General features: G+C 42.2%; 1 protein-coding gene across 13 annotated transcripts in view; it reads left to right on the top strand.

The window, feature by feature from the left end:
• Window positions 1–18,390, top strand: part of KIAA1217 (KIAA1217 ortholog) — a 252,662-nt gene extending 234,272 nt beyond the window's left edge. For 6 of the 13 annotated variants that reach the window (XM_066629011.1, XM_066629008.1, XM_066629009.1 and 3 more), the window contains 10 exons: window positions 2,695–2,825; window positions 4,799–4,946; window positions 5,868–6,357; window positions 7,418–7,598; window positions 7,842–7,993; window positions 8,903–9,049; window positions 10,508–10,627; window positions 13,841–15,388; window positions 15,902–16,027; window positions 16,704–18,390. In XM_066629011.1, the coding sequence (XP_066485108.1) occupies window positions 2,695–2,825; window positions 4,799–4,946; window positions 5,868–6,357; window positions 7,418–7,598; window positions 7,842–7,993; window positions 8,903–9,049; window positions 10,508–10,627; window positions 13,841–15,388; window positions 15,902–16,027; window positions 16,704–17,210 (3,550 nt within the window). In that variant the 3' untranslated portion in view covers window positions 17,211–18,390. Of the gene's footprint in view, window positions 1–2,694; window positions 2,826–4,798; window positions 4,947–5,867; window positions 6,358–7,417; window positions 7,599–7,841; window positions 7,994–8,902; window positions 9,050–10,507; window positions 10,628–13,840; window positions 15,389–15,901; window positions 16,043–16,703 lie in introns of those variants that run through there. The other 7 variants (XM_066629018.1, XM_066629015.1, XM_066629019.1 and 4 more) reach the window with 5 other exon arrangements.
• Window positions 18,391–18,847: the final 457 nt, after the last annotated feature.

The following is an 18,847-nucleotide window of genomic DNA, read 5'->3' as shown; positions in this document are numbered from 1 at the left end:
AAGGTCGTGTATGAATCTTTTAATAAATTAGGTATAGTATTTTATTTGGAACCTAACCGTGGCACAGTTACCCACAGGGCTTCTTGCATGTGACTGGCACCCTTCCTTTCGTTGCAAATGTCAAGAGTTGGTTTCCAAAGCTGGTGTTTTCTTTCCACACTTGCACAACTTGATCAGCAATGTTTTATTGCCCCCAGTGTATAAAGCATGTTTTCTTTAAACTAGTACGAAGTATTTATAATGCATTTGGAGAATCCAGTTCCAGGACCAAAGGGCTGCTTTGAACAAATGGATTTCTGCCTACTTCACACAAATCAAGAAAGTTAAACTGAGGCTCAAGTCCTAACTAACTTTCCAGCACTGGCGTAGCAGTGCCATTGGGGCATGTGCTGCATCCTGCAGTTGGGTGGCACTCACGGAGGCCTCCTCAAAGGAAGAGAATGTTTGTTCCCTTACCTTGGAGCTGCATTGCCCTTATGTCGGTGCTGGAAAGTGGGTTAGGATTGTCTCCTGAAATGCTTATGTTTAAGCTGATTAAATCCCATTGACGTCAGATAGATTTGCACCCCTTGAACAGCAAAGTTTCACTTGAAAACCCACTCACTATTTTCCTGCCCATAATTCCTATTTCTCCCCAGGGCTGAGGTCAGGGGAGAAAAAAATCTGCAAGGTTGTAAGAGAAGCTGGCTGCACTCAGTTCTTGATTGGCTGGCACAGGTACCAAAATATCCCCTCCCACCCACACCAAGACCAGTTTTGCAACTTGCTTAACATGGATTTTTTTTCTTTTTTATTATTATTTTTTATTATTAAGCAAAGAAATACGGGAATGAAAAACGCTTTCATTAATTAAATATGCATGCAACACTGTAGAACAAAATGAAAGGACAGGGCACTAGACGTGGAAAGGGATTAAACTCTCTTTCCTGCTGCTGCTACATGAAGCTGTTTTCCCTCTATTTTAAAGATTTCTACCTTGCCCTGGGGATCAAATGATTGTCAAAGCAGCGAACAAGCTGACACCACATCAGAACAATACTAAAAAATTTTAACAACTAAAATCTTTTTTTTAATGTAAAAACACAAAACTAAAAAAAATGGCAATAACTCCACATTGAATGTTGGTGGCAGAGACCAGAATGTCTTTGAGAGGCATTTGAAGTCTGAGTTGGAGCAAAGTTTTTCTAATAGGATGGGGCAAAGCAAACCTTCCTGCCAGTGGCACACCTAGAAAGGGTGGAAAGCAGTGAACCTTGCAGGGAGCCTCACCCTGGCATACAAGTGGCCCCTCCCTCTCCCCTTCAGAATCATTCCTGCTTCTGTTTTGCTCCCACCACTGGGGATGGCTCCAAAAGGGAGGGGCCGCTTGCAGGCTGCGGTGAGGATCCCTGAAAGACTTGGTGCTTTGCACCCCCTCTAGCTACGCCACTGCTTCCTGCAGCTGCTCTTTTACTTATAGATGGCTGAGGCCAGACTGGTTTTTCCCCTTGCTCTTGTGTTGTGCTTCCTAGGAAGGCAGGGACACAGCCTCCCAGCGTGTTGTGTTCATCTGGTCAGCGGCAGAGGCTAGTATGTCCTCCGCCTACTCCTACATATGTGCAGTTTTCCCACACGGTATTGAGTTCCTTTTCTTGTAAGCCTGCAGAGTACTTTTCATTTACTGCCACCTAGTGACTGTTTCTGAGACTTCTTTTAAACATCCTTTTCTTTTGTGGTTCTTCTCCACATTGTGTTGACTGATACTTTGATCCCCAGACCACTACAGACCTCATGCTAACCCCTTTTTCTCCATATGAGTTCATCAAATGGAGACAAGAAATAAGCAGGAAATGAGCAAATCTTTCACATGGTCTTCTCTGCACCTTAAGGCTACCTTTCCTTTTTCCCACTGTACTTGTTGTGTCCTGTCTTCTCTCATCATTCACATGTTTCTGCTTCACAAGCTGTTGCTCTGAAAGCTCATAGTTTGTTTATAGTTTATTAAAGTTATTGCCAAGGAGTCATATTTGAACTGAGAAACCAGTTCAGAAAGTTCTTTTTTCCAGTGATCCAGAAAAAATATCCAAGCCTAAAGTCTCTTGGTTGCCCTGAACCTGAACGAGAACCAACCCCCTAAACAGGAACAGTGGCAAATGGTTCAAATTACATCACATTAACTGGTTTAAATTAACTGATTGTTTTGTTTTATTTGGAGGGGGGGGGGTGTAAGCCTGCTATATGCATTTTATTTGTAAAAAACTTTTTAAAAATTCCAAAGCCACATTTTAAAAAGAATGAATATTTTTCCCAGTTGTTCTATGCATTTTGTTGAACAAATTTTACATTGCAAATGAAAGTGTTTGGTGTTATTCTGAATAAAATGTCTCTAAACAGGTTCACAGTGTCTAACCAGTTGCTGAATGTCTTATTGAATGACATTTCTGAGCCTGAACTGAACCAGAGCATTTAAAATGTCACTGAGCTCAAAACATTAATGTTTCAACTCCTGCTTATAATATCATTTGGACAGAGAGGAGAGTTTAGTATAGATTTACAGTGCATTTCAGCTGTGTGAACTGCTGTATTGATAATCTGGTCTTAAAGATCAGTTGAAGTATTAAGGCATCTCAATTGCAGAGGGAAGATCTAATCCATTATCCAAACAAATCAAACGTTCATTTTCCTGCTTCATCTTTTCCTTTAAAACAACAACAGTGAGCTCGAAAATTTTGTCGAAGAGCTGAAGAAGGAATCTGCAGCTACCAACAGGATAATTACTCTGAAAGATGTGGAAGATGGGGCCTTTCTTCTGCGGCAAGTTGGAGAAGCAGTTGCCACCCTCAAAGGTACTTTTTCAATTTCTCCCTTTGCTTTGAGTATCTTTGAAAAGATGGAGCTCTTCTGCATCTTTGCTCTTTTGTTCAACTGTAAGGAGGTACAATTGGAAGCAAATTCCACTGAGACCAAAGGGGCTCATTTTCAGTAAATGTGTGAAGGATTGGGGCACTCATCTGACAGTTGGAGTCTCATTTTATGGTTTTATTGTGGAACAGTGTAATGATTATTGCTTATGGGGATTAAAATTCATGGTGAGTGAAGGGAAGGGCCTAGGAAGATGAAGTGAAAGTCAGCTGGTGAGAGCGCCTAACTGGTGAGATGATTAAGAACCATGATGAGAATGTCCATCTTTTTACATTTTATACATATCAGCCATGGGAGTGGGTTCAGCTTGATGCTGGGTGAGTTAATCATTTACACCTGAACTGTTTATTACCCTGCCTCCCAAAATATTTTGCTCTGTTACTGGAAACTTGTGTACAGGGTATACCAACCTTTCCCAAAGTGTGGGTCACAACCCCACTGGTGAGTCGCAAGCCCATGTGTGGTAGATAACAGGCTGGGCCTTCCTGTCCACACTTGTGTCTGCAGGGCTCCAAATCTGAGCCATTTTGGAAGCATTAGGTGGCCCCAAAGAATTCTTTAGGGCCATGTCAGGCTGACAATCCACTATACTGGCCTCTGCAGGTATCAGAATGGCTGATAGAAGCATCCAAAAGCCACTTCCAGTTCTCTGTGACAACTTCCGGTTTGCCTCCAAAGACTGGAAGCAGTTTTCGGAGACTTCTACAAGTCATTTTGAGGCCCATAGGGGCCACTAGAGTGGGTTGTTGTCCTGGCACACCCCAGAAGAGGCATCCCTGGCACTACGAGAAGTAGCACGACCCACAGCAGAGGATGAGGTGGGTCGTGGCACCATTAAGATTGGAACCACTGGCCTATACATATGTAAGTTTCTCTGCCCTAATACAAAAAAGAATAACTTCAGGACACATGAATTTTCATTCATTCAGGCCTCAGACATGATGTGGGGTGGGGAAAATCAGTGCCCACTTCCTCTCATTTGTTTTCCTCTGTGGAGCCTCACCTGACTCCCAATTGTCAACTTCCCATTCTCCTCTCTGGTCTTCAGTTTCCTGCGCTTTAAACAGGAAACTGCTGCATGTGTGCACAAAGGGTCCCCTACTCACAGCAATGTGTCCCCTCCAATCCAGCTGAACCAACATCACTCAAGGAAAGAGGTGGTGTCCTTCTGCAATCTTGTCCTTCACTGGGGGACTACCCTTGTTCTTGTCCGTCACTGGGCACAGTCACCTCAATGGGTACTGGATCCATCTACCCACCATCTGCAAGTTTGCTCTGAAAGACGACCCCATGGACTCTTATTGAAGGGACCCTTCAACAGGAGTATTGGAGAAAATGGTTAAACCTCCTTCCCCCCTTCACCATGGTCCCAATCCAAATTGTTCCAACTTTCTACAGCAGATGTTAAAAGAGAGAATATTTAGTTATGACAATCCAACATCTCATCTAGGGGGACTTATAGGGGGAGGGAAAGTGACATAATGGAGAAGAAAAGAGAAAGAAGAAAGTGGATCAGGAACTAGAGGATGTGTAAACATAAGCAGAAGGAACGGATACTGAAAAGAACTGCAACAGTACCAGCTTTTTGACTGGCAGCGGTGAAATGACATGATGTCACATAACCAACAGTCAGGAGAGAGGGATCATCTGTGGCTTTTTCGTTGTTCATTGTTATACTTGTTAATTGGTTGTGTTAACTGGTTTCAGTTTGTAAGACTAAGAAGCATTGTTCATGTTAAATTCCAGTGTGATTGCCAGTCTGCCACTCTTCACCCATAGTCGAGTCACATCCACATCCACAGCCCTCCTGTACAAGGTGATGGTTTCAAATGGTTAATCACGTTAAGGTCTCCAACTCTCTCTTTTAAAATCTGCTTTATGGTGATTGCCTTTGCAGGTGAATTTCCAACGTTGCAGAATAAAATGCGTGCCGTTCTCCGCATTGAGGTAGAAGCTGTGAGATTTCTAAAGGAGGAGCCTCACAAACTAGACGTTCTACTGAAAAGAGTCCGTAGCATGACCGATACCCTTACCATCCTCCGGAGGTGATTTTGTTTTCTTTGCTTATTTAAATGAAGTGGAACAAGTTTTTTGCATTTACCCTGCACATGCCTGATCTTGTTTGATCTCGGAACCTAAGCAGGGTGAGGCCTGGTTAGTACTTGGATGGGAGACCACCTGGGAATACAGGGTGCTGTAGGCATATAGTCTTAAGCCATAGTCTTTCAACACTGAAGGTTGCCAATCGAAAAGTTATAGTTCATCATGCATGTTCCTTAAAGACTATAAGCCATAAGCTTATAGTCTTAAGCCATAGTCTTTCGAGACTGAAGGTTGCCAACCGAAAAGTTATAGTTCATCATGCATGTTCCTTAAAGACTATAAGTGCACTGTTCCAATCTGCCCTATCGCATCTATATTATGTATTGGCATAGTACATCCAGGGCCAGATTAAGCTAGCACAGAGTCAGTATCTTTATGTACTGATTTTCAGCAAAAAAAAAAAAAAAAAAGTTCAGAAAGCAGTTTACTGAGCAAAATAAATTTAAAAAAAATGCTTTGTTAACCATGCCAATACTGAAAATGCCATGTAATGGTTCACCTGCCCTGAAGTAACTTAGAAACAAAAGCTTCTATTTGTGATCCCATATGTAGAGCTGGTCACTGGGTTGAGATGTAGAGTACCTGTCTGTATGTAGAAATCCCAAATTCAGCCCCTACCAGTATTTCCAGGTAGGATTGGGAAAGACCCCTGTCCAAAACCCTGGTTTGCTGCTGCCATTCAGCAAAGATAGTACTAAACTAGATGAACCAAGGACATGACTCAGTAAAAGGCAGCTTCATGTGTTCATTTTGGGTGAAACTGACTTTCATATAAAGGATCACTAGAGGGAGCCCTGTCTTTAGAAGACCAGCCAGAACCTGCTAGCCATACTTCATTCATCACATCCTCTTTCTTTCTGCAGACAAGTTACAGAGGGTCTGATGAAGGGTGTGGATCCCTCACAAGCTGCACAATACAGCGCCATGGAAAAAGCCACAGCAGCGGAAGTTCTGAAAAACCAGGAAGAGCTGTCGAGCAGCCACACTGGTCTGCAGCAAAGCAATGCTCCAGCAGAGCCATCCGTCAAGTCCGAAGTGATATCAGTCTCCCCCATGACAGTCCACCATGCACAGAGCTCTCCTGTGGCCATTCATCAGTCTCAGCACTCATCAGCACTGGTCAGCCATGCCCCAAATTCTCCTGCGGCAAACAGCTTACCCCAGTCACCAACAGCAAACCATCCAGCAAACCCCAGCGTGCCAGAATTGACAATGGCAGCGACCACCAACACCACTCAACAAATGCAGACCCCTCACTCAACCCAAGTTTCAGTGAACGGCTCCACCATGCAAAACCTTTTTATTGAAGAACTCCACAGCGCCAGTACCAGGAACAGAGCTCTGTCCATTGAGGTACAATACACAATTTAGACCGACGTGTAATGCTGTTTGCCCTCTAAATCACCGCTGTAACTTGTTACTGTTTTCATGATTATAGTCTTTAAAGTTGGCTGAAAACTGCAATCCCAGAAGAAACTGCAAATGCCTTCCTATTGACAGGCATGATGTGATATCACTTGTCTATTTCTCCTACTAGTGCTAGAGCAGCTGCAGCTACTTGAACTGGGCTTTCACTACCCCTCCTATCTTGATAGTTCCGCTATTACCCTTCAGATTCAAACAGCTTGTAAATCCTTTAAGGCAGCACTTCCCAAACCTATCCAGCTTGCGACACCTGTGGAACTAAGAAGGAAGTAGTGATGACGCACAACTCATCATGTGGTGACATCACTGCCACTTACTTCCAGATTCAGAAGGCATTGTGAGCCTCTAAACAAAGGCCAGGGCAGGCAGGAGGGTTTTTCCCAGCTCTGCTCACCCTACTGATCCTCCTGTCACTATTCGGAGTCTCGCACTGCAGTCTCACTGCCAGGCAGCGGGCAACCTGCAACACCCCAGCAAGTGCCTTGCAATGCCCCCAGGCATCACGACACACGTTTTGGGAACCACTGCTTTACAAGGAGAAAACTGTGGCTGCAATCCTAGCCACGCTTTTCTGAGAGTAAGCCCCATTGAACAATATAGGACTTACTTCTAAGTAGACCTGGTTAGGATTGTGCCCTCAGATAGATGATGGGCGCTCTGATTCTTGAGCCACTTTGCTGAAATCTAAGTGAAAATCTGCTGCTCCTTTGCAAGAGGCAAAAGCTTGGGTTGGCACCAGAAATTGTTCCGGTCAAGGGAACTTCATGTGGGCATTAAAGCTCCTTCTCCTAGAGTGAGATTTTGGTCAAGAGAAAATGTCTCATGGATAGATGCCATAGTGCAATTGTTTGTAAGGGCATAAGTTTTGTAGGCAACTGGCAGAACTGAGAGCATCTCTGCATATCTGTAAATAGAGAATGGACTGTAAACAGAGAATCAAGGCAAAGCAGAGTTTAACATGTTGCTGTGTTTGTGTATTTCCCATCAGAAAGCAGAGAAGAAATGGGAAGAGAAAAGACAAAACCTAGATCACTACAATGGAAAGGAATTTGAAAAACTCTTGGAAGAAGCACAAGCAAATATCATGAAATCAATTCCAAACCTTGAAATGCCTCCACAAGCACCCGTCTCTCCAAAAGCTGAGGCAACAGACAAATTGGAAGTCCCTGGTAAGATTCAGTGCAGTGCAGTGCAGGCCAGTATTGATTGAGTCGTTTGCATGGCTAGACCCTTTTAAACATGAAAGAAAGTGGTACATAACCATTTCTGGGCTCCAAGAAGGATATCAAGAACGTGCTTGAAAATCTCTCCCATTGAAACAGATAGAACCCCAAATACCTTAACTTGGGAGTTGTAAGCCCATATTTTACAACTTGTTGCACTGACAGTGATGTCACATCTTTAATTTCCAGAAGAGACTCCCAGCACAGAACATGAGATTGAAAAGCCAGTGAAGTCTCCCCCTCCTCCCCCTCCACGCCGTACCTACCTGGTAGGATCTGGACTGAGTACAAGACTGGGTGAAATCAGCTACGTGGCCAGGAAAGACAACTCAATGGTCAAGGTTTGGCAACTTAGCAAAAATAGACATCTAGAATAGGAGACTTTTCTGGACAAGAATCTTTCTTATTTTAGTCCCCATCATAAATTAAATGTCTTAGAAGGAAATTCAAGGACACTGATATGACCTAGACAAACACTTATATAAGTCAACCAGGAAATGTATCTCATAATTAACAGTACAACTCAATCAGTGGGATTCATCCAGTCCTGCCTGCATTACAGTGATCCCTCCTGCATTCTTATGATAATGTAGAATGCAAGTCAAAATCTGCTTTCATTCTATGCATGCCTAAGGAATTAAAATTAATTTGAAAGAACCCACATTCCTTACACAGATGGACAAGATCAATCAGACATAAGAGTTCCATAGAAACCTTTTAAGTGAGTTTTTGTTAGCTTGCTTTAGCCATCTGTTACATTATTAACAGTATTTACATTCAAAGTGTGTGTGTCCCCCACCAAAAAGAAAGATATATAAAAATCTTTCTCTCACATATCTGTTATTGAGAATAGTACACTGTGTGCTGTCAAGTCCAAATATTATAATCAAGGTTGAATTTCTTTTGCAGGGTGGGAGGGTGGTTTTTCCTCAAAACACACCTCATTTGAAACAAGAAAAGAAAGATCAGTACAGCCTTAGTTTTTCTGTAGCAGCTAGGTGACTTAGGGCGCAATCCTAACCCCTTATGTCAGTACTATCCAGCACTGGAACAGCGGTGCCAATGGGGCGTGTGCTGCATCCTGCAGTTGGGTGTCACTCACAGAGGCCTCCTCAAAGTAAGGGAATGTTTGTTCCCTTACCTCGGAGCTGCATTGCCCTTATGTCAGTGCTGGAAAGGGGTTAGGATTGTGCCCTTATATATGCAAGCACACATATATACAAACCACTGTGGCTTGTCATGCTTCTTAGGAAAGCAGTGAAGAAGCTGGTCAAGGAGGACAGCCTAAAGCACCTAAAGAAGACCACTCCCCTCCTCAGTCCCTGCGCACAGGCTCAGTTCCACCTGCAAAGGAAGAGGAAGAAGAAGAAGGAGATAGGATAATGGCAGAATTACAGGTATGTGCTATGAGTCTGGCCTTAAAGATGTGTACCTAGAACAGCATGTACTTTTGTAGGCTTAGAGCACACAATCCAGCAGCACATGACCTATATAAATGGTCCTGGCATGAATGAACAAACACTGAACAGGAATATGACTAGTGAATCATGCTCCAGCCCATACCTAGCTGAGGTCAGGTAACAGATGTAAGTGAATATGGTGTCGAGAAGTTGCTTTCTAAATCTTTCTGTTGCACACATGCATTTCGTATCCACCTACAACATGTTGCAAACCAAGAAAAACCAGAGCTGAATAGTAAGGATTAGAAAATTTGTGGTCATAGTACCCACCCCAGGCATCTGAGCTGAGTATTTTGTCAGTCTGTGCCCCCCCCCAATTTTATTCAGCACTTAAGTACTATCAAGTCAACGAGTCCTAATACAGCAGGTCTTTAATTATCTTTAATTCATGTATGATGCAGATACATTGAGAGTCAGTCTTGTATAGTGGTTACAATGTTCAACTTAGTCCAGTGAGACCTGGGTTCAAATCACTGCTCAGCCATAAAGCTTACTAGGTAATCTTGGGTAAGTCAGTGCCTCTCAGTGTAACCTACCAGGTTGTGAGACTAAGGGCCCAATCCTATCCAACCTGTATAAATAAGGCCAGCAAGGTATACAGTCGGGCCCGCGTATCAGTGGATCCCGTATCCATGGATTCAGTTATTTGTAAAAGTTTACTGCAGCCAAGTTTTGTTGTTTTAGCAGGTCTCTATAACCATTTAAGTTTATAGCGCTCAGAGCAGACTGCTGGCAACCTGAATGCTTGACGGAATTAGCTCTTATGGTAAACAGGAAGCAGTTAACTTCCTGTTAGTTAGTTCCTGTTTCGCATAAGAGCTAGTTTTATCAAGCATTCAGGCTGCTGACAACCTGCTCTGAGCATTATAAGCTTAAATGCTTATAGAGGCCTGTTAAAACAAGAAAACTTCACCCCAGTAAGCTTTTTAACAATGTTAATGGGCATAGGGGGTGTTGGAGTGGTGACTTCTATTTTTATCACTTCCCTGTATCTGCACTTTCCATATCGGGGTGGGGGGTAGAGTCCATGGAATGAATCCCCGGTGGATACAGGAGCATGCCTGTATTTTGTAACCACTGAGATTTTTTTTTCCCCAAAAAATATTTGTACAGCTATAGCTATAACAGAAATACCACAAGAGCTTATGGAAGACAAAAATATTCATCATATTGAAAGTGCCTTCATTGGCTCTCAGCACTGTCAGTTGTCTCAAGAGTAGGTGCCCCTGCTGCTATGTGCATTGTCCTGATTGGTATTCCATGCAAGAAAGAACACCATCTTGGCTGGAATGTCTCAAGCAAGACTCCCTATTAAAGAATCCTTGGCATCTTTGGGAGGCCTGGTTCACCATTGAAAACATTTTTCTGATAACATGCCATATTTTAATTTCCTAGGCTTTCCAGAAATGCTCTTACATGGATATAAATTCAAACAGTCATGCTGAACAGTCCAGAAATGACACACACACAAAAGACGCAAGGTCTGTGGTCTTAACACATCCGAAGGAGAAGAAGGTAATAGTGGCGTGCTGAACTCTGCCACGTATTCTTGGCCTCGCCTTCTTTCCTTGCTTTCGGATTAACCTTGTGTCTTGTGCATTTGCTTACTCTTCTGTGTGCCACAATGGCTGTGTTTCCATTCATCTAGATTTGTCACTTCCCTGAGCTCTGAGGTTCTCAAGAAGCTAATAACGCCTAGAGGAGCAGAATTAATGAAATGAGATTGAGAAATTTGATAAAGCCTGTGAGTGTCTCCGCCACCCAATCTGTCCAATTGAATACTAGCTGCTTTATAAAGACCCAGGTGGTCTTCCCCCCTCCCCCTCCAGTACTCTACTAGGCTGCAATTCCATGCATACATTCCTGGAAGTAAGTCCTACTGAACACAGTGAAACTTCTGAATAAATACCCAGGATTGCACTGCAAATATTGTATTCTGATTTATTATTTTGACCATTTATATCTCCCTCTCCTTCCAAATTAGGAACTTTACTATAACAAGTGGTTATTATCCTCTCAAGGTAGAAGCCACAAAAGTTACATATTTTCAACCCTAGAGAAGAGTGCAGGTTTCATTCTTAAAGAATGCAGATAAAATTACCATTTATTTTAAGAAGAGCAGCAGGACGCGATGATCATTCAAGGGAGTAAAGAAGGTTAATTATCTCATGTTTCAGAATAGCTTTCAGGTAGAAAGTACTTCAAAACTCCAAGTAAGAAATGAAGTCATTTGTAATTTGCTTTCAGGATTAGGTCTCTTTAGAATGATATTCATAAACTCGTAATAATTCTAAAACAGACTAGACCAGAGCTTTTGTCTAGGGCAGTGGTTCTCACACATTTAACACTGGGACTCACTTTTTAGAATATGAATCTGTCAGGACCCACCGGAAGTGACATCATCAAGCAGGAACATTTTTGACAATCCTAGGCTACAGTCCTACCCACACTTACCCAGGAGTAAGTCCCATTGACTATCATTGTTAAAAGAATATACATAAGAGCTTGTTAAAAGTACAGGTCTGTAACATTTCCCCAAATGCAGTCACATACCATATCTAGTCTAATATAATAAAAATAAAATATTGACATGAATGGGGACCCACCTGAAATTTGCTCACGACCCACCTAGTGGGTCCTGACCCACAGTTTGAGAAACACTGGTCTAGAGGAATTGCAAAGTGATGCTGGAAGAAAAAATCCAGTCCCAGTTGGCCATGACCAACAAGAAGGTCTTCTACATCAACTGATGTCCCAAAGGGTAGAACCATCCTCTACTACTCGGTTACCGTCCAACCAACATGCTCCAGACCCCAGAGGGTTTTAGGCAGAGGGAAAACTGCACCACTGAGACTAGAATGCATAGTCCCAGCTTTCAAGTAGCATCCCAAGACTAAGCATTGGCAGGGAGCAAGCCTCAAGCACCTTCACTTGGCACAAACAAAACAGTTTTAGAAGTTGGGAGATTCAATAATGAGTATTCACAGTTGTCACTCTGATGTTTAAGAAATAGCACTCCGCTGGCTTTAAGTAGACGTTAGATGGTAATAGTATTTCATAGCTTCTGGACCCTGAAATCGGGATTTTTTTTAATATGAGGCACAGCACACAACAGCAGGTCCACGCAGTGTCCACCTAGGTCTTTACTTTCTTGACTTTGGCTCATTTGCATGCCACTATTATTCATGTTTTCCTGGGACTTGATCTTTTGAGGGTGGTCATTTCTGTTAAGTGCTAATACACTTCAGGTGCATGGTAATAGCAAGTACTATATAAGCCGCCTCTTGTACACTGACAGTTCTCTTTCAGCTTACTGTTTTGCAATCAGTATATATATTTTTTTAAATCAAGGCAATTCCACTGAGGGAACAAGTTGCTTACATGTATGGCTTTACTTTCATTCATGCAACAGAACATTCTAAGTTTAGTGATTACAGTTTATTGCAGCTGAATCTTTCACACTTAGATGCCACAACTGATACAGTTTCATGATTTTCTTTTGCTGGGGTGGAACAGAGCTTCTGTATCTAAGGATGAGGCTGCACCTTTTTTATTCAACCAGAGCGGTTGTTGGGCATATTTCTTGGTTGTTGGGCGTATAATGGGACCAACTATGGTCTACATTTGGAACCCACTGTTTGTAGAATTGCTGTTTCAAATCTTACACATTCCTCTATAGGCCTGCAGGTCACAGAAAGAATGCAGTTAACAAAATCAGGAGCACCTTCTAAAGCAGGAATAGCTATTCTTCCTGAACTAAAAATAGTGGGCTTCAGAAGCAAAAAGGACATTATCGCAGCAGACCTGGCTGCCCAATGTGGTTTGGGCCAAGGCAGCGCACATAGTTAATTCACTTTCAGTGGAAACATTGCTCAGATAATAGAATACACTTGAGTTCTATCTCACTGTGAGAAGGCTGCAGCTCTTCCTCACCTTGGCTGCTGCCACTTTAATTAGTGGCAATTAGTACATCTGCAATTAGTACATCTCAACTTGTTAGTGAACAAAGGTCAAAATTTCCCTTTAGGCAGACCTTTTCTTAGAAAGGAAGTTCAAGGCTTGGTGACATTCTTAGAAAACAGCTTGCATTTCAGTGCATCCCTTCAGAGACCACATTTCAAGCTCCAAAAGCCTGCAAACAGAGGCATATCCATTAGTATTTGGAAATGCAAACTAAAACAGTGGTTGAATCAGAGGACCAGGCCTCACTGAGTTAGTCACCTTGGTGAATTGTTCTATATGTTAGTAGTTAATGTGCTAGTCCATATGATATGTAGTCATTGGGTCCCTTGTGATTAATCTTGGGCCAGATCTTAGCAGAACCACCTATTTTAAACATTTCTGTGTCATACGGAACGATCAGTGAAAAAGTCTAATTCAGATGAAGACGAAACAAATCAATTGCAAATGATAACTGATATATCAGGACATAAACATCATGATGAGGTTGTTTAAAGGATCATCTCCATCTAGAATCCATGTTGCCTGCATATATAGTTTTGTACAGTAACATGTAATACACCGTTCTACTAGAATTTGGAATTATCCCCAGAAGAGGTTCAGAAATCAGATGAAGACTATGGAAATGGCTCTGCAATGATGTAGAGAATGGCACACTCACAATATCTGTGCCTTATCAGATGATGTGCCGATTAATTGGGGGGAAATAATCCCAACCTTTAAAAAAGTTATCCATCAGTTACTAAGTAATGCAACTCTTCCACCTAGGTCTATGGGGAGGCAACAAAAGATAGTGACCATCCCAAGGACAAGACTGAAGTGAGGACTGAAGAGATAGCCTCAGGTGCTTCCAGCATCACTGGAAACAAAGCTAGCTTTTCAAAGACTGAAAATTCTGCATTCAGCAAAGATTTTATGTTGGAGAGTAAAGAGTATACCAAGAAAAGTTCTCTTAAGCCAAACATTAACCTCTCCAGTGTGCTAGAGAATGAAAGAAAAAATGAGCCTGAAGGACGAGATCACCAAGCTGTAGAAATTAGAAGACAAAGGCTAGACTATGGTGTTGTGAGAGAACCCGACCATAACATACCACAGACTGATCTACTAGAAAGTGCAGGGCTACCTCTTGCCAGGCAAACTGACTCACAAACTCAGGAGAGTCCTAAATCGCCACCTGAGCAAGAGATGCCTGGTAGTGACTACAGTCATGTTGTGCTAAGGCACAAGGCTTCTAGGAACATTACGTTAAATAATAGTGATGAAGGAGAGTCACCAAGTAGTTCTCCAAGTGACGAGAACCCACCATCAGAAAACATTGCTTTTATGATTACCAAAACGGCAGTCCAGGTTCTGTCAAGTGGAGAAGTCCATGATATAGTCAGTCAGAAGGGAGAAGGTGTGCAGACTGTTAACATTGATTCCAAAAAGGAAACGGAATCTCAACAAGGCATGCTGGAAAATTTTGAAGGAGAAGAACCTGTTGTTTGCTTGGACCAAAAGCCAGTCATAATTATTTTTGATGAACCAATGGATATTAGATCGGCTTATAAAAGACTTTCAACAATATTTGAGGAATGTGATGAGGAACTGGAGAAGATGATGACAGAGGAGAAGATAGAGGAAGAGGAAGAAGAAGATGAAGACACACCTGATGCTCACAACTTAGAAGTCACCCAAGCAGATAGTACCAGGAGGTACGCAGCTGGTTATTCAATAAACCACAGTGCCAAACAGCAGTCACCATCCAGTTCCTCCACCCACACCAAACTCCCCGAAGGGCAGGAAACAGATAATACAGACCTCAGGAAGCCTTGTTACCTGTATGGGCCATGTCCAGAACTGAAGTTGGATGCTGCTGATGCCAAGAAAAAATTTAAGTTTAAATTCCCTAAGAAGCAGCTGGCCGCCCTTACTCAGGCCATACGCACAGGGACTAAAACTGGCAAGAAAACATTGCAAGTTGTGGTCTATGAGGAGGAGGAGGAAGATGGTACCCTGAAACAACACAAAGAAGCTAAAAGGTTTGAAATCCCCAGTTCTCGTCCTGACGACGTATCCCGGAAGCAAGAGGCAAACACGACGCTGCAGGCGTCTCGGACGGATGAAATTAGAAAGAATACATATCGGACCCTGGACAGCCTGGAACAGACTATTAAGCAGTTGGAGAGCACCATTAGTGAGATGAGTCCAAAATCCGTTTCTGAAGCCACGGGAACCACTGGCCCAGGTTGCTCCACACCAAAAGAATCCATAGTTCTGGAAGAGTGTAATGCTGATGTAGAATCCCCATCTTCAATACCATCAACTTCACGTAAGGTACTTTAATATGAGAAAATGACAGCTCCAGCTGCTTTCTAAAAATCTGCAGTGATAATCACCATTAAGCAAGAGGTGTCTTCTGATTGGTTTGCTTCCTTTCGGGTGGCTTGTTTGTTGCATCTACTAGAAGGCTAACAGCTAATAGACTGTGTGAGATTTTTTTCTGTTTAAAAAAAATCTCTCCTGCTGATTTGGTGATGGGCGATTGAGGGATGCTTTGTCAATATTCCACTGTGGATGCAACAGGACCTGGAACTGCTAGTTAAAATTAGGTTGATCAGTAGCTGAGTCTTGACCTCTGTTTTTGATTCTTGGAATTATTAACACTGGTGGTGTGACTTATGATGTGGATTCTTTCGGTGCTTTTCATGCATGTAGGGCTTTGGCTTCTCACACCAAGCAGCTTTGTCCATGGCGTGTTATCCCCTTTGTTAACAAGTGAACCATCACTTACCCCCACATTTCCCTTGTTTCTCTCTTCCTGCCCTGCACCCCAACCTTTTTTCATAGGGTTCACCCAGCACTTCACAAACCAGCCGAATGCCAATCCCTGCAGCCTCAAAAAGTAGACAGCAAGGAAGTATGGACAAAACAAGCAAACAGCACAAGCTTCAGGATCAACGCCAATACAGACAGGTAGTTTTACCCTAAAACCACATCTTGGGATGGACTTAAAGCTGTTATGTGTGTTTCGTAAAGATGTACGTCACGTTGACTGCCTTGGATAATACCAAATAACGAACTTTATCTGCCCACTGAATTCTGGAACTGAAAATCCAGGGTTTGGGGGGCATGAAAATATCTACTTGGTAACACTATCTTTTTGCCATGCTTGTGCATGTCTGCTTTAAAACACGCCACCAGCTCTTTGGGTTTGGTTCCAGTAATTTTTGAAATGACAGCAACTCGAACAGATACTGCTTGAAGCATTTCAGATGAAATCCTGACTACTAACTTCCTGTTTAACAGAGTGCAGTTGGCGCATATTAACCATCCACTGAAACATTTCCATCCTCACCTAACAATCCCAGAGCATGGCCAATATGGTGATCAGTCCAGATGTTGTGGTATCTCCTTTCTCATATTCTCTTTTTTTCATTTCTTTTGACTCTTGTGCATTTTGTGTTGCGTATCTTGGGGCGATTGGGGAGTGGAGCAGGGAGATCTGCCGGTTCCGGTCCACAGCTGCTAGATGTAGTGCAGGCTTCAAACTTTTAAATTCTTATTCTTTGTGAGCCTAATTTCCCATGCAGTCCCTTTTGGTTTATCATGTATGCTGATTTAAACTATCTCCCACCATCTTTATTTACAGGCTAATGGAAGTGCTAAGAAAGCTGGTGGGGACTATAAAGCTACTTCCCCTACCCTATCTGCTTCAAAAATTCCGGCCTTTTCTTCCACCTCTGGGAAAAGTAGCTCTGTGCCTAGTGGTGATAGCACTAACCCACCCACTAAAGCCTCTGTTCCTCCTCCTAACCCTCTCAGTCCTCCAACAGGTCGCCCAACTCACTCTGCTTCCTTAATCCCTACTGTCTCTAACGGCTCCTTAAAGTTCCAGAATGCTCCTAATCCAGGTAAAGGTCACCATCATCTCTCATTCTCAATACAGACTCAAAATGGCCGGCCAACCCCTCTTCCTCCATCTCCCTTTTCCTCATCCTCCTTCTCCTCTCCCTCTTCCATCTCTCCTACATCACTGAATCAAGGTGTGAAGAGCATCCGGTCAATCCACACACCCAGCTTCACCAGCTACAAGTCACAGAATGGAAGTGTCAGCAAACCCACCCCACCACCCACCGTCACCAAGGAACCATCTTAAAAGCTATACACAAGCCCGTGCAAGTTCACCAAAGGCTGCTCCGTTGCTGCTCAAATCGCAACCGATATTGTTGTAGCCAAGGAATGTATTCCATTTTTGCTGTATCATTTAAGACTTAATACTAAACTTGTGCTAAATACTGGGGTTGTTGATACAAATGAGAGAAAAACGTAGTTTTGTAAGCATTCATTGCTGTTAATACACCAGAGGTTTGCTTGCTTTGAGGTTTTTTTTCTCTCTTTTTTTTTTGGTCTTTCAGTCAGAAACTGTTACAAGAAGTACACAAGAGTGTGAATGACTAAAAGTACGTGTGCACAGAAACGTATCAAGCATGAAAAGAAATGTATTATTAAAAAAAAGTGAGTTGTTTTGTATAAAAGCTATTTTTAAGTACGAAAACTAGAACTAAACATCATATGATAATGCAAAATTATAAAACTGAAACTAAAATATTTTTTCTTTTATTTTAGTGTTATTCAGATTTGTTACAGATTTCTATTTTTGTCAACAAAAACTTCATGGTTACTTTCAAAAAACTTTTTTGCCAAAACATTTGATACTATTATGATGTACATTTGATAGTAGTATGCTGGATACTTCCTCTACACAAGCGACAAGAGTTAAGATGGACACTGATGTGGAGGAGGCATCTTTACCTATTGCACTGCCATTCAGATTATATTTAATAATTTGGAATGCCAAGAGAAAAAAATTTTTTTTACATTTAGGCATTTGCTGGTTCCTTTTCGCTATGTCTGTCTCCTCTTCCTTTGTTTTCCATTTACCGAGACCTGGCTCAATCACGTTGTACTGCAGTGTGGATTTTAAAAAACAAAATGTGTACACTTCTGTACTGTTCTGTATAATGGAATACCTTTGTGTGAGTGTATATATATAAAATATGAATATAAATATATATATAAATATAAATAAATACTGTATGTGGCTGGGCACATAAAGTAGTTTTCAATACCAAAGATCTGTTTTATGCATGGTTCTAAAATCTGCTTTGGAAAAGGTCAATAGGAGGCAGCTTGGGAGAGTCTGGGGGGTGGGTGGGTTAGAAAGTAACATGCTTACAGAACTGAAATGTTCTTTTGTAAATATCTTATTTGTACAACTCCATAATATACAGAAGCAAAACAAAAAAATTGCACAAATAAAGGGCTGCATGCTTGTATTTTGATTTTTTTTTTTTTGTTATAAATCAGATTTATTTAAATGTTCATCATGGGGCCAAATGCATCAAGAGACATCAAGAGCTAGGAAATAAGCATGTTCAAGTGGCCTTGGCCTAAGGGTACATGAGCTGAAGCTTAGCAGGTCTCAGTTTGCTTTGTGCTAGAAGGGTGACCAACAGCAAACCCCACATAAGTTGCTTTGATTTTCTATGATGGACAGGGTGCATACCCCAGCAGGCTCGTTTTCCTCCTACAACAATATGACTCAGTAGCAGTTGTGGGGAGAGAACACAAATTACAAACACTAGGGGAGGGCAGTTGTGGACTTCCTGCTTGTGGACTTCCTGGAAAAATCTGACTGGCCAGCAATGATGGTGGGAAACAGGATGCTAGAGTAGATGGTTCTTTTGTCTGATCTGGTAGGGCTCATATGTCCTTATTGTTACTCTGCTCACT

The sequence above is a fragment of the Tiliqua scincoides genome, chromosome 5, assembly GCF_035046505.1.
Source record: "Tiliqua scincoides isolate rTilSci1 chromosome 5, rTilSci1.hap2, whole genome shotgun sequence".
Lineage (NCBI taxonomy): Eukaryota > Metazoa > Chordata > Lepidosauria > Squamata > Scincidae > Tiliqua > Tiliqua scincoides.
Note: the sequence above shows the minus strand (reverse complement) of the source record. Positions and strands in the feature narration are given on the sequence as shown.